Consider the following 16,640-nt stretch of genomic DNA (forward strand, 5'->3'; position numbering starts at 1 on the left):
AGTTTTTTTTCAGCAACAGCAGTACAGTGCAATACATAAATTTGTTGCAGTAGTATGCAAAAGTCTTGGGCACCCTATCTATTAATATATATGTGCCTAAGACATTGGCACATATATACAGTGCCTTTAAAAAGTGTTCACTCCCCTTGGAAGTTTTCATGTTTTATTGCTTTGCAACATTGAATCACAGTGGATTTGATTTGTTTTTTTTTTTGGCACTGATCAACAGAAAAAGACTCCTGTGTCAAATTGAAAACCGATCTCTACAAAGTGATCTAAACTAATTACAAATATAAAACACAGAACAATTGATTGCATGAGTATTCATCCCCTTTAATATAACGCACCAGATCATCACTGGTGCAGTCAGTTGGTTTTAGAAGTCACATAATTAGTTAAATGGAGATCTGTTTTTGGAGACCTGTGTGCAGTCAAGGTGTTTCAATTGACTGTAGTAAAAATACACTTGTATCTGAAAGCTCCAGCTGCTGGTGATTTCAGTATCTTGTCAAAAACTACACCATGAAGACAAAAGAACACTCCAAGTAACTCCACAAATTGGTTATTGAAAAGCACAAATCGGAATGTGGAAAAATTTTTTGTATCTAAGACACTGAATATCTCTTGGACTACAGTTAAGTCAATCATCAAGAAATGAGAAGAATAGGGCACAGCTGTAAATCTGCCAAAAGCAAGCTGTCCTCAAAATCTGTGTGACTGTGCAAGAAGTGGACTAGTGAGGGAGGCCACCTATGTCAGCTCTGGAGGAGTTACAAGTTTCAGTGGCTGAGATGGGAGAGACTCCACATACAACAACTGTTGCCCGAGTGCTTCACCTGGCACAGCTTTATGGAAGAGTGGCAAAGAGAAAGCCACTGCTGGGGGAAAAACTCTCATGACATCTCGACTAGTTTGCCAGAACGCATGTAGGAAACTCTGAAGTCAGCTAGAAGAACATTCTATGGTTGGATGAAACCAAAATTGAGCTTTTTGGCCATCAGACTGAATGCTATGTTTGGCATAAGCCAAACCCTGCACATCATCAAAAACATACCATCCCTACCGTGAAGCATGGTGGTAGCTGCATCATGCTGTGGGGATACTTCACTGCAGCAGGCCTTGGAAGGCTTGTGAAGGTAGAGGGTAAAATGAATGCAGCCTGGAGCAAAACCTGATGCAGTCTGCAAGAGAACTGTGACTTGGCATAAAACCAAAGCTACACAGGAATGGCTTAAAAACAACAAAGTTATGTGCTGGAGCAGCCAAGTCAGAGTCTAGACTTCAATCCAATTGAGAATTTGGGGCTGGACTTAAAAAGGGCTGTTTGTTCATGATCCCCATGCAATCTGACAGTGCTTGAGCAGTTTTGTAAAGACGAATGAGGAAAAATTATAGTGTCCAGATGTGCAAAGCTGATAGAGACCAATCCACGCAGCTGAAATTGCTGCCAAAGATGCATCTTCTAAATATTGACTTGAAGGGGGGTGAGTAATTATGCAATCAATTGTTTTGTGTTTAATAATTTTAAATAAATTTAGACCCAATTTGTAGAAATTTGTTTTCACTTTGACATGAAAGTTTTATTTTGTGATCAATGTCAAAAAAGTCAAACTAAATCCACTGTGATTCAATGTTGTAAAATAACAAAATATGAAAACTTATAAGGAGGGGTGAATGCTTTTTATGGGCACTGTATATTCCATTAATAACATAGTATTCAAAGAAAATTTTTCTTCCTTCAGTTGTCTCTAAAATGAAGATAGGGTTTGTCCCTCAGAGCTGCAATATTGATTTTAGTTCATTTGTTTTCTAGGTGGTTGGTAGTATGGATGGACATCCCAGTCGATACTGTGCAACAGTGCGTGTGCAGACATCAAGGCAAGAAACATCTCAGGACCTTCTCTTCAGTCAAGAAGTAATCCAGGATCTGTCCAACATGGTGCGTGAGCTTCTAATTCAGTTTTACAAGTCAACTCGCTTCAAGCCTACACGTATCATCTACTACAGGGGTGGAGTATCTGAAGGGCAAATGAAACAGGTTTGTATTTGTGTTATTGGGGTGCTTTCTGAATCACTTATTGCGTTTTCCAACATTGATAAATCTCTGCAACTGTGTACTTTAGACTGAGCCATATATCTGCGGCTTTTCTTGTCTGTGTTGATTGTTTTGGAGGGAAGCATCTCATTATCTTGCTTTGCTTCACAATAATTCAACCAATAGCTGAACTGAAATAGACAAGTCCTTGAAATGATTAACATTTGGTTTTGAAGGCTTGAAAGCAGCTCACTTAGCTTGGAAGAATAATTTGACTGGATTGGACTGCTCTACTTTTACATTGAGTACTTGTGGACATTTTACATAGGTTGTTACTGAAAGTGTGGTGGGTTGTGGGGTGTGAAAATAATACTGAAAAGTTAACTAATGGCAATAATGTTGAAATCAATTAAATGTTCCTGCTGTTTCAGTTGTGTAATTTTATTCTTATTTAAACTTGAACTTAGGTTGCCTGGCCTGAGCTTATTGCTATTCGAAAAGCCTGTATTAGTTTAGAGGAAGACTACAGACCTGGCATAACGTACCTTGTTGTTCAAAAACGACACCATACTCGACTATTCTGTGCTGACAGAAGTGAAAGGGTAAGTGTTCTAGAATGCAAATTGTTACAGTTTGGGTAAATGCACCTGTAGTTCTGAAATTCATTTGTACACCACAAGAATTATCATTTGCTTAACCCAACTACATAGGAGTATTGGTGAAGCAGATGAACAACCTATTGTTCCCATCTGATCACTTTTTCATGACACCACCTGGAAATTCTGCAGGTGTGAAGCTAGATTGTAGCACCACAGTGAAGCTTCCAAAATTTAATAGTCTACAAATCACAATCCTGCCCTGCATTTTTTTTAAACAAACTTGCTGGAAATCTAAGACTTCCTAATATAAATGTTTTCTTTTCTACAGGAAAAAAAAGGATAATATTGTTAAACAGTGAATGAAACTACACTAGTTTTCTTTTCATAGACTTTTATTTTCCATTGATGGCCTGGTATTTGTTTTTAAATAATGAATGCTCTCTTTATAAGACCATATAAGAGCAAATTCAGGCTATTTGGCCCATGGCGTTATCATGGCTGATCCAATTTTCCTCTCAACCCCAATCTATTGTCTTCTCCCCATATCCCTTCACACCCTGACCAATCTAGAATCTGTCAGCCTCTGCCTTAAATAATACATAAAGACTTGGCCTCCAAAGCTGCTTGGGGCAAAGAATTCCACAGATTCACTACTCGCTGGCTGAAGAACTCTCTCCTCATCTCCATTCTAAAAGGACGCCCCTCTATTTTGAGGCTGTATCCTCTGGTCAGTATGGACTCTCCCGCCATATCCACTCTATCAAGGCCTTTCATCATTTGATAGGTTGTAATGAGGTCACACCTCAGTCTTCTGAATTGTAGTGAATACAGGCCCAGAACCATCAAACGTTCTTCATATGACAAGCTATTTAATTGTGGAATCATTTTCATGAACTTCCATTAGACCATAAGACAGAGGAGTAGAACTAGGCCATTCAGCCCATCTAGTAAAGTAAGGAGGCATGGAATCCAAGGGGACATTGCTTTGTGGATCCAGAACTGGCTTGCCCATAGAAGGCAAAGAGTGGTTGTAGACGGGTCATATTCTGCATGGAGGCCGGTGACCAGTGGTGTGCCTCAGGGATCAGTTCTGGGACCCCTACTCTTCATGATTTTTATAAATGACCTGGATGAGGAAGTGGAGGGTTAGGTTTGTAAGCTTGCTGATGACACAAAGGTTGGAGGTGTTGTGGATAGTGTGGAGGGCTGTCAGAGGTTACAGTGGGACATTGATAGGATGCAAAACGGGGCTGAAAAATGGCAGATGGAGTTCAACCCAGATAAGTGTGAGGTGGTTCATTTTGGTAGGTCAAATAAGGTGGCGGAATATAGTATTAATGGTAAGACTCTTGGCAGTCTGGAGGATCAGAGGGATCTTGGGGACCGAGTCCATTGGGCACTTAAAGCTGCTGTGCAGGTTGACTCTGTGGTTAAGAAGGCATACGGTGCATTGGCCTTCATCAGTCGTGCGATTGAGTTGTCAAGGGCCTTCTGAAAGTCCAAGTACACGACATCAAGCAATTCTCCTTTGTCTATCCTGCTTGTTATTTCTTCAAAGAATTCCAACAAATTTGCCAGGCAAGATTTTTCCTTGAGGAAACCATGTTGACTAAAGCCTATTTTATCATGTGCCTCCAAGTATACCCTGAGACCTCATCCTTAATAATCGACTCCAATGTCTTCCCAACCACTGACGTCAGACTAATTGACCTGTAGTTTCATTTCTTCTGTCTCTCTCCCTTCTTGAAGAGTGGAGTGACATTTGCAATTTTCCAGCCTTCTGGAACCATTCCAAAATCTAGTGAGTTTTGAAAGATCATTACTAACAACTCCACAATCTCTTCAGCCACCCTCTTTCAGAACTCTGGGGTGTACACCATCTGATCCAGAATCAGGTTTATTATCACTGGCATGTGACGTAAAATTTGTTAACTTAGCAGCAGCAGTTCAATGCAATACATAATATAGAAGAAAAAAAACCAATAAAATAATAATAAATAAGTAAATTAATTACAGTATACGTATATTGAATAGATTAAAAATAGTGCAAAAATAAAAATACTATATATTTTAAAAAGTGAGGTAGTGTCCAAGGGTTCAATGTCCATTTAGGAATCGGATGGCAGAGGGGAAGAAGCTGTTCCTGAATCGCTGAGTGTGTGCCTTCAGGCTTCTGTACCTCCTCCCTGATGGTAATAGTGAGAAAAGGGCATGCCCTGGATGCTGGAGGTCCTTAATAATGAACACTGCTTTGTTGAGATACCACCCTTTGAAGATGTCCTGGGTACTTTGTAAGCTAGTACCCAAGATGGATCCAACTAAATTTACAACCCTCTGCAGCTTCTTTCAGTCCTGTGCAGTAGCCCCTCTCCCCATACAAGACAGTGATGCAGCTTGTCAGAATGCTCTCCACAGTACGTCTATAGAAGTTTTTAAGTGTTTTTGTTGACTCTTCAAACTCCTAATGAAGTAAAGTCTCTGTCTTATCTTTTTAACTGCATCAATAAGTTGGGTCCACGTTAGATCCTCAGAGATCTTGACACCCAAGAAACTGCTCACTCTCTCCGCTTCTGATCCCTCTATGAGGATTGGTATGTGTTTCTTCATCTTACCCTTCCTGAAGTCCACAATCAACTCTTTCGTCTTACTGATGTTGAGTGCCAGGTTGTGGCTGCGACACCACTTCACTAGTTGGCATATCTCACTCCTGTACGCTCTCTCGTCACCACCTGAGATTCTACCAACAATGGTTGTATTGTCAGCAAATTTAGAAATGATATTTGAGCTATGCCTAGTCAAACAGTCATGGGTATATAGAGAGTAGAGCAGTGGGGTAAGCACACACCCCTGAGGTGCACCAGTGTGGATTGTCAGTGAAGAGAAGATGTTATCACAATAGAAACCATAGAAACTACAGCACAGAAACAGGCCTTTTGGCCCTTATTGGCTGTGCCGAACCATTTTCTGCCTAGTCCCACTGACCTGCACATGGACCATATCCCTCCATACACCTCCCATCCATGTATCTGTCCAATTTATTCTTAAATGTTAAAAAAGAACCCGCATTTACCACCTCATCTGGCAGCTCATTCCGTACTCCCACCACTCTCTCTGTGAAGAAGTCCCCCCAATGTTCCCATTAAACTTTTCCCCCCTCACCCTTAACCCATGTCCTCTGGTTTTTTTCTCCCCTTACCTCAGTGGAAAAAGCCTGCTTGCATTAACTCTATCTATACCCATCATAATTTTATATACCTCTATCAAATCTCTGCTCATTTTTCTACGCTCCAGGGAATAAAGTCCTAACCTATTCAACCTTTCTCTGTAACTGAGTTTCTCAAGTCCTGGCAACATCCTTGTAAACCTTCTCTGCACTCTTTCAACCTTATTTATATCCTTCCTGTAATTTGGTGACCAAAACTGAACACAATACTCCAGATTCGGCCTCACCAATGCCTTATACAACCTCATCATAACATTCCAGCTCTTATAGTCAATACTTTGATTAATAAAGGCCAATGTACCAAAAGCTCTTTTTACCACCCTATCTACCTGTGACACCACCTTTAGGGAATTTTGTATCTGTATTCCCAGATCCCTCTGTTCCACTGCACTCCTCAGTGCCTTACCATTAACCCTGTATGTTCTACCTTGGTTTGTCCTTCCAACGTGCAATACCTCAGACTTGTCTGTATTAAACTTCATCCGCCATTTTTCAGCCCATTTTTTCCAGCTGGTTCAAGTCCCTCTGCAGGCTCTGAAAACCTTCCTCTCTGTCTACTACACCTCCAATCTTTGTATCATCAGCAAATTTGCTGATCCAATTTAGCATATTATCATCCAGATCATTGATATAGATGACAAATAACAATGGACCCAGCACTGATCCCTGTGGCACACCACTAGTCACAGGCCTCCACTCAGAGAAGCAATTCTCTACTACCACTCTTTGGCTTCTTCCATTGAGCCAATGCCTAATCCAATTTACCACCTCTCCATGTATACCTAGCGACTGAATTCTCCTAACTAACCTCCCATGCGGGACCTTGTCAAAGGCCTTACTGAAGTCCATGTAGACAATATCCACTGCCTTCCCTTCATCCACTTTCCAGGTAACCTCCTCGAAAAACTCCAATAGATTGGTCAAACATGACCTACCAAGCACAAAGCCATGTTGACTCTCCCTAATAAGTCCCTGTCAATCCAAACGCTTGTAGATTCTGTCTCTTAGTATTCCCTCCAATAACTTACCTACTACCGACGTTAAACTTACCGGCCTATAATTTCCTGGATTACTTTTCGATCCTTTTTTAAACAACCAATCTGCACAAATTGTGATCTTCTGGTTAGGAAGTCAAGGATCCAATTGAAGAGGGAGGTACGGAGGCCCAGGTTCTGCAATTTCTCAATCAGGATTGTGGGAATGATGGTATTAAATGCTGTGCCATAGTCGATGAACAGCATCCTGACGTAGGTGTTTGTGTTGTCCAGGTGGTCTAAAGCCGTGTGAAGAGCCATTGGGATTGTATCTGACGTTGACCTATTGTGGCGATAGGCAAATTACAATGGGCCCAGGTCCTTTCTGAGGCGGGAGTTCATTCTAGTCATAACCAACCTCTCAAAGCATTTCATCACTGTAGATGTGAGTGCTACCGGGTGATAGTCATTAAGGCAGCTCACATTTTTCTTCTTATCTACCTTCAGGTGACTTACCTACCTTCAGTCCTTTCTGTTTTCCAAGAACCTTCTGTTTAATTATAGTAACTTCACACATTTCATGACCACTGACACCTGGATCTTCCACCATACTGCTAGTGTCTTCCACAGTGAAGGCTATTGCAAAATACTTATTCAGTTCATCAGCCATTTTGTTGTCCTCCATTACTACGTAGGCATTTCTAGTGGTCCAATATCCGCTCTCGTCTCTCTTTTACAGTTGATGTTTATATTTTATTTTTAAATAGGCATTTAAAGCTAATTACTTTTTCATTTTGCTGAGAACCTTTGTTCTGTATACTATACCAGTCTATATCCCCGGTTGCCAACCATTTTAATTTTCCTTCCTATTCCCACAGCCTCCTTCACTGCTGGGTTGCGGTGAAATGCATATGAGAAGAGCAGCATCTTGTATTCTGCATGGCAACCTGGTAGCATGAGGACTGAGTTCTCCAACTTCCAGTAACTGCTCTACCTGGCCCCCAAGACCCATTTCTTTCTCCTCCCCCACCCTGTTCATCTGTCCATCACCTCCTCCCTCCTCCCACTGGTTCCACTCCCACCTCCTTCCTATTATTCCATACTTCACCTTCCCCTCTATCAAATTTCATCATCTTCAGCTTTTTCTCACTTCCACCTTTCACCTCCCAGCTTTTAACACCATTCTCACTCTTCTCTCTATCTCCCTATCACCCTTTTATCTGGATTGATTTATCACCTGCCAGCTCTTGTTTCACCCCTTCCATCTACCTTTTTATACTGGGTGAAGAGTCTTGATCAGAAACATTGACTTTCCTCTTCTCTCCTGACCTGCTAAGTTCTTTCAGTGATTGTGTGTTACTACAAATTGCAGCATTCTATGTACCAGCACATTAAGAATTTCCAGTCACTCTGGTTCTAGCAGACTGATAAACCATTGGCTTCTGATGTATAAACTGAAAAGCAGCATTTCCTGTGTTGGATATTTTCTCTTCATGGGCAATTGCCCGAAGCATTAACCAATGAAATGTCATCATGTTTAGTTAATTGGTAGTACTGGTTAGAGTGCTCCATAAATAAATATTTTACAAGTAGAGGTCCTCCTCATCTTTTGAACATCTTGCAAATATCTGTCTTTTATGTACAGCCTGTACAGACAATTAAATGCTTGGGAGACTGCCAGAATAGATTTGCCAGCTACTGCGGTCAGCAGGCATTTTCTGTTGACTGAGAACTCAGTTCACAATTGTATTTCTGACTTGAGAACTATTTGGATTGCAAACAGTTGATAGGAATGTAACCTTGTCATAACCTGGGAGGACCTGAAATCAACTCCTGCAATGCTTAACTATGGGAAGGAAAGCATGATTTTAAAAGCTAAAGAGATGGGATTGATAGTAAATAACAGAAAATTATTTTAGTTTTAATATTAGGTTCTGATATGAATAAATATTTCTAACGATAAATATTTGCTTATATATTTGCAAATAAAGATGCCAGATGGATAACTTCAAAAGATAGCAAAAGAAGATTAACAGTCAATGAATTAGAGGTCAACTTAGTTTTCTTAAGGGTCCTTAAAGACAGCAATCAGTAACTGCTTTATCCTGCCAGCTTTCCCACCCAACATGCCTACTAAGGGATAACCTGGCTACCACATGCCTGGCACTTGCACAGTAATTTATCCTTGACTCTACTGGTAACCTATCATTGTGTTTTCCTCCATTTTATTTGTCCACTTGAAAATGAGGTTTTATTGTAAATGATTGGACAAGCAGAGACTGTATGTCAATACAAAGGCAAATCCACCTTCTCCATACTGGAATTTACACATCTGGGTTCTGTAAGAATTTTCTTCTGTTCACCCCATCCAAATGTGAGTAGTGGTGGTATGTTCCTTGATTCCTCCCTTTATTGTTCAACATGAGGATAAGACGTGAGAGAATAGGACCAATCAAGTGTGACAGTAGAAAGTGTGTACGGAACCAGAGGAGATAGCAGAGGTACTTAGTGAATACTTTGCTTCCATATTCACTATGGAAAAGGATCTTGGCAATTGTAGGGATGACTTACAGTGGACAGAAATGCTTGAGCATGTAGATATTAAGGAAGAGAAAGTGCTAGAGCTTTTGGAAAGCATTGAGTTGGTTAAGTCATCGGGACCAGAGGAGATGTACCCCAGGCTACTGTGGGAGGCGAGGGAGCAGATTGCTGAGCCTCTGGCAATGATCTTTGCATCATCACCATGGGAGAGGATTGGAGGGTTGCATATGTTGTTCCCTTATTCAAGAAAGGGAGTAGAGACAGCCCAGGAAATTACAGACCAGTGATTCTTACTTCAGTGGTTGGTAAGTTAATGGAGAAGATCCTGAGAGGCAGGATTTATGAACATTTGGAGAGGCAAATATGATTAGGAATAGTCAGCATGGCTTTGTGAAAGGCAAGTCGTGCCTTATGAACCTGATTGAATTTTTTTGAGGATGTGACTAAACACATTGATGAAGGTTGAGCAGTAGATGTAGTGTATATGGATTTCAGCAAGGCATTTGAAAAGGTACCCCATGCAAGGCTTATTGAGAGAGTAAGGAGGCATGGGATCCAAGGGGACATTGCTTTGTGGATCCAGAACTGGCTTGCCCACAGAAGGCAAAGAGTGGTTGTAGACAGGTCATATTCTGTATGGAAGTCAGTCACCAGTGGTGTGCCTCAGGGATCTGTTCTGGGACCCCTACTCTTCATGACCTGGATGAGGAAGTGGAGGAATGGGTTAGTAAATTTGCTGATGACACAAAGGTTGGGGGTGTTGTGGATAGTGTGGAGGGCTGTCAGAGGCTATAGCGGGACTTTGATAGGATGCAAAACTGGGCTGGGAAGTGGCAGATGGAATTCAATCCAGATAAGTGTGAGGTGGTTCATTTTGGTAGGTCAAATATGGCAGAATATAGTATTAATGGTAAGACTCTTGACGGTGGGGAAGATCAAAGGGATCTTGGGGTCGGAGTCCATAGGACAATCAAAGCTGCTGTGCAGGTTGACTCTGTGGCTAAGAAGGCATACGGTTCATTGGCCTTCATCAATCATGGGACTGAGTTTAAGATCCAAGAGGTAATGTTGCAGCTATATAGGACCCTGGTCAGACCCCACTTGGAGTACTGTGCTCAGTTCTGGTTGCCTCACTACAGCAAGGATGTGGAAACCATAGAAAGGGTGCAGAGGAGATTACCAGGATGTTGCCTGGATTGGGGAGCATGCCTTATGAGAATAGGTTGAGTGAACTCAGCCTTTTCTCCTTGGAGCGACGGAGGATGAGAGGTGACCTGATAAAGGTGTACAAGATGATGAGAGGCTTTGATCGTGTGGATAGTCAGAGGCTTTTTCCCAGGGCTGAAATGGCTAGCATGAGAGGGCACAGTTTTAAGGTGCTTGGAAGCAGGTACAGAGGAGATGTCAGGGGTAAGTTTTTTACAGAGAATGGTGAGTGCGTGGAATGGGCTGCCGGCAACAGTGGTGGAGGTGGATACGATAGGGTCTTTTAAGAGACTCCTGGATAGGTACATGGAGCTTTGAAAATTAGAGGGCTGTGAGTAACCCTAGGTAATTTTGTAAGGTAAGGACATGTTCAGTGCAGCTTTGTGGGCCGCAGGGCCTGTATTGTGCTGTAGGTTTGCTATGTTTCTATGGGAGAACATTGACCTTCCTCAGTTGGTGCAAACAGTGCGTAGTAATCAGGAGGTGGTTTCATTGGCATGTTGACAGTGTATTGAATCTTGATAGGATCAGAAGTTGATGCTCTGAAGGATTCCCCCTCTCATTTATATGCCACTATACTGCCCCCTTTGAGGGTCCTACCAATGGGATAGATCTCTCCAAAGCAACACACACAAAATGCTGATGTAGCTCAGCTGTTCAGGCAGCACCTATGGAAATGAATAACCAAGCACTAATGCAAAGACCCTTCATCGGGACAGGAAAGGTAGAGGGGAGAAATCAGAATGAAAAAGAGGGAGGTGAGGAGGTCAAGCTAGAAGGTGATTGCTGAAGCTGGGTGTGTTGGGGAAGGGGGAATGAAGTAAAAAGCTAGGAAGTGATGTGGAAAAGGCAAAGGGGCTGGAGAAGAAGGAATCTGAGAGGAGAGTGGATCATGAGAGAAAGGGAAGGAGGAGGGGCACCAGTGGGAGGTGATAAGCAGGTGGGAAGAGTAAGAGGCCAGAGTGCAGAAATGAAGGGAAGGGAGAGGGGAAAATTACCATAAGTTGGAAGCTACCTAGATGGAATATGAGGTGTTGCTCCTCCAAAGAATGGCCTCATCGTAGCAGAAGAGGCCATGGAATTGCATGTTGGAATGGGGATAGGAATTGAAATGGTTGGCCAGTGGGAAATTCTGCTTTTTATGGATGGAGTTGAGATGCTTTACAAAGCAGTCCTCTGATCTACGTCCGGTCTCTCCAGTGTAGAGGAGGCAGCACCAGGAGTGTCAGGAACAGTAAATGACCTCAGCAGATTCACATGTGAAGTGTTGCCTCACTTGGAAGGACTATTTGGGGCTCTGAATGGAGGTGAGGAAGGAGGTGAATGGGCAACTGTAGCATTTCTGCTTGCAGTCTTGTGCCAGGAGAGAGATTAGTGAGGAGGGATGAATGCACTAGTGAATCACAGGGGGAGCAATCCCTGTGGAAAGCAGAGAGTGGGGGAAAATATGTGTTTCATGGTAGAATCCCATTGAAAATGTCACGGTTTGCAGAGAATGATATTTTGGATGCGGAGGCTCGTGGGATGGTAGGGGAGAACAAGAGGAACTCAATCCTTTGTTAAGGTGGTGGGAATATGGGGTGAGCATGGATGTCCAGGGAATGGAGAAGATGCGGGTGAGGGCAGCGTCAATGGTGGGGGAAAGGAAACCCTGTCTTTGAAGGAGGTTGACGTCGCTGATGTGCTGGAAATGAAAGCCTCATCCTGGGAACAGATGCGGTGGAACTAAGAAATGCTAAAGGCATTTTTACTGGAGACAGGGTGAGAACAGGTATAGTCAAGGTCGCCATGGGAGTCAGTGGGTTTACAATAGATATCTGTGAATAGTTTATCTCCAATGATGGAGACAAAGATTGAGAAAGGGGTCAGAAATGGTCCAAGGGAATTTAAGGGCAGGGTGAAGTTGGAGGAAATTTGATGAAATTGATGAGCTCAGCATGGGGGCATGAAGCAGCATCAATGTAATCGTCAGTGTAGTGCAGAAAGAGTTGGGGAGCAGTACTGGGGAAGGCTTGGAAAACAGACTGTTCCACGTAGCCAGTGAAGAGGTAGGCATAGCTAGGGCCCAAATGGGTGCCCATGACTGCACCTTGAGTTTGGAGAAAGTGTGAAGAGCCAAAAGAGAAATTGTTGAGGGTAAGCACCAGTTCTGCAGAGTGGAGGAGGGTGGTGGTGGAGGAGAACTGGTCAGTTCTGTTGTCAAGAAAGAAGCAGAGAGCTTTAAGGCCTTTTTGATAGGGGATAGAAATATATAGGGACTAGATATCCTTGGTGAAAATGAGGCAGTCAGGGCCTGGGAATTGAAAGTTGTTAAGGAGATCAGGAGCATGTGAAGTGTCATGGATGTAGATGAGAAGGGACTGAAGCAAGGGGGATAAAATGGAGTTGTATGTGGTCACAAGTTCATTGGGGCAGGAGCAGACAGAAACAGTGGGCCTATCTGGAGATAAAGGTTTGTGGATCTTGGGTAGGAGGTAGAAATGAGCAATGTGGGTTAAGGCGAACTATGAGTTTGGTGGCTGTGGATTGGAGATTTGCAGAGTTGATGAAGTTGGTGATGGTGTCAGAGACAATTTTCTGTTGGTCCTGATAAGTAAGAGGAGGTGTTGGAAAGTGCTGCTGGCCTCAGCAAGGTAGAGGTCAATCTGCCACACTCTAACATACCCCTTTTGTCTGTGGGTTTAATGGTGAGGTTAGAATTGATGCAGGGAGAGTGGAGGACAGTGAGTTCAAAGGGGATAAGGATCAAAGGGAAGAGAGGAATGCTGAAGTTGAGCTGGTTTATGTCTCATTGGGAATTTGAGATGAAAGGATCCAGTACAAGCAGAGAACCGGAGTATGGTGGTGTCCAAGAAAAGGAGGAGGATTGGAGATGGGAGAAGAAGTCATCAGTGTGGAGTGAGGAATTCTTGCCAAAGAAGTGGGCTTGGAAGTAGAGACAATAGAAAAAGAATTCAGCATTGTGGCAGCATGGAACTCACTGAGGGTGAAGCAGTCAATCAAATGCAGATATCTGAGATCCCCATTGGATCCAGACTGGGAGGCCTGAAAATGGAGCTGTAAACCCTGTGGAACAAGATGGTGGTGAAGACAAGTTCTCAGGAAGGATATGTGGCTGTGGTAGCAAGTCTGGATCAGAGGGACAACAGTGGGAGATGATCCCTCAGAACCTCTGTCGAACAGAAGATTTAAACTTCAGGGTAGGCATGCAGTACCAAGAAGAGACTCTTGGAGCAGCAAATCATGAACACGAGATCCTGCAGATGCTGGAGATCCAGAGCAGCAACACACAAAATACTGTTGGAACTCAGCAGATCTGACAGCATATATGGAAATGAATAAACCATTGATGTTTCCGGCTGAGACCCTTCTTCATGACTGGGGAGGAAGGAGGAAGAAGCCAAGATAAGAAGTTGGGGGGGGGAGTGAGGGGGGAGCCAAAGGAGGACAGGCTTAGAAGGTGATAAGTGAAGCCAGGTGGATGGGGGAGAGGTGGTTGAGGTAACATCGACTGTTTACTCTTTAGCGTGGATGCTACCTGGCCTGCTTAGTTCCTGCAGCATTTTGTGTGCATTACTTTGATTAACAGCATCTGCAGATTTTCTCTTGTTTGTGATTTGAGAGTATAGTTATACCAGGCTATTCAATGATTCATTTGTTGGACAGCTATCCAAATTTAGACATAGGTCCCCAGTTATTTGTGAGGAGGAGTTTGCAATGTAGCTGAATCAGGAACAACTTTACCATGAAATCAGTGCTTGGCTTTGTGTCTGCTAATGTTCTTTACAACTTTGGCCTTTTGAGAGGGCATTTAAAAATCATCCACAAGGATGGGTATGGGATTTGTGTTAAAGCCAGTCCAACAAAATATGGCAGATTTCCACCTTTGCAGGATATTAGTGAACCTGATGAATTTTTTTTTTACAACAGATTTGTAGTTTTTGTGGTAGCTTTGCTAAGATTGTGATTTTTTTAAAACAAAGTATTGTGGCTTCACTTTCACCTTGTACTCAGAAATTTGATGTTCCTGGATTGGAAATCCCTCTCCAGAGAGTTCATAGACTGCAGCCTTTATTTTGGTGTGGTACCACAGGAGTGTTACAGCATCAGAACGGCCATCTTTGGCTTGATGGTAAATAAGGCCCAGTCTTTTTCTATATTTGAATATAAAATATGGCACTACTTGAACACGACAGTCTTCCAATTGTTATTTATCCTTCAATCAGCATCACTGAAACTTTCTAATTGTGTTTTGTGTGCATATGTACTGTTTCAATCCTGTGCAACAGTGACAAATATCAGAAGTATTTAATTGTATGTTAGTCCGAATGGTGTGAAAGTCATTAAGTCAAATTATCTCATTTAATATTTTATTGTAGTGTCACATATTTGTATGTAGCTTTTATTTTCTCTTATAACCTTTTTATTATCCAATTGACAGGTGGGTAAAAGTGGCAATGTTCCTGCTGGTACAACTGTGGATAGTACCATCACCCATCCTTCTGAATTTGATTTCTACCTTTGTAGTCATGCAGGAATTCAGGTACAGTAAACTACCTCTTTTTTTGATTCTTAAACCTATTTAAATTTTCCATTTTAAACTAGTTTACTTCATCCTAATTTTAGTAATCATGTCAAAACATGGGCTCATTCTTTTACAAGCTCCTTACCAAAGTCACCAGCCCTGCCATAGGAACATCTTTTGTCCTTTATTCAACAGACTCCCAGAATTTTTCTCCCAACTAAGAAAACCATGGCCGTTTCTATAGTCCCTGTCTCCATTACTGCTTTACCACCTATTCTGTCACTCTGCCGGGCAACTCTGAGAATGAATCAAATCACTACTAAGAATGTCTGTTTCTGCCTCTGTAACATTTCCAAATCCAGCCCTTCCTTTGTCAAAACACTCGTTCATCCTTTTATTATCCTCAAACTTGACTATCACAGTATATTCCTGCCATCTGTAAATTTTAAATTGAAATTCATCTGACTTGCATTAAGTCCTTCTCACCCATTGCCTGCACTCACATTAATTTCAATGAAAGTATTTTAAAGTTCTCACTGCCATCTTCCTGTAATCTCATACTTCTGACTTGGGCCCTTAGCTCCTAAGTGGAGAATAGGCCATCAATGACCACCGGTCTCTGTCATCCTCTGAAGTCGATAGTTTGGTTAGAGTTCACCAATGCTTTTGCAATCCATTGCATCCACTGTACAGAGGGTTGGCCTATAGAGCTACACCAAAGCCCTGTAGGATGGCCTTACTCATTTCTGCCTCTCACAACAGGGATGTAGGGTTGGACTTTTGAGAGGCCTGTAATCTCATTCTGCACTAGAAGTTCCTTCAGTTCTGATCTTTTGAGCATCTCTAACTTTAGTCACTCCTTAGCTGGCTGCTTTGCCTTAAGCTCCCCAGCCGTAAACTCTGGAATTCCTTCTCTACTCCTCTCTAAAGCATCTTAAAAGAAGAAAGAGACGGTGGCAAAGTTAATGCTCTTACCCACCTGCCCTAACTTCCTGAAGCCTATATGTCAAATTTTGTTTGGCCATGGGAAGCACCTAGAGACACTTACCTACTTTGAACTACCTGGAATGTACTCCTTAAGTTGGCGAAGTTTCAATTGCCTCCTGGAAAAATCTCATAAAATAAATTAAAATTCCTTGACATGTTTGTGCCTGGAATTTTATGACTGGAAGAGAATCCCATGTTGTTCTCTTTCACTTAACCCTAAACTTGATCTTTATTGTATGTGTGTGTGTGTGTATATATATAGGGTACCAGTCGTCCTTCGCACTATCATGTCCTGTGGGATGACAACTGCTTTTCAGCGGATGAACTGCAGCTTTTGACGTATCAACTATGTCATACATATGTACGTTGCACACGCTCTGTTTCAATCCCTGCACCAGCATATTATGCCAGACTGGTTGCATTTAGAGCAAGATACCATCTTGTCGATAAGGATCATGACAGGTAAAATGCTTGGGTTCAATGTATAAATTTTAGATTTATTAGAGCAACCAATTAATCAGGATGAATGAATACAATTAATTTGATTGCA

General features: G+C 42.2%; 1 protein-coding gene across 2 annotated transcripts in view; it reads left to right on the forward strand.

The window, feature by feature from the left end:
• Window positions 1-16,640, forward strand: part of LOC140190589 (protein argonaute-4) — an 81,151-nt gene that overhangs the window by 57,830 nt on the left and 6,681 nt on the right. For both annotated transcript variants that reach the window (XM_072247279.1, XM_072247280.1), the window contains exons 15-18: window positions 1,814-2,038; window positions 2,503-2,637; window positions 15,020-15,121; window positions 16,353-16,552. In XM_072247279.1, the coding sequence (XP_072103380.1) occupies window positions 1,814-2,038; window positions 2,503-2,637; window positions 15,020-15,121; window positions 16,353-16,552 (662 nt within the window). The remainder of the gene's footprint in view (window positions 1-1,813; window positions 2,039-2,502; window positions 2,638-15,019; window positions 15,122-16,352; window positions 16,553-16,640) is intronic.

This window comes from Mobula birostris, chromosome 30 (assembly GCF_030028105.1).
Source record: "Mobula birostris isolate sMobBir1 chromosome 30, sMobBir1.hap1, whole genome shotgun sequence".
NCBI lineage: Eukaryota > Metazoa > Chordata > Chondrichthyes > Myliobatiformes > Myliobatidae > Mobula > Mobula birostris.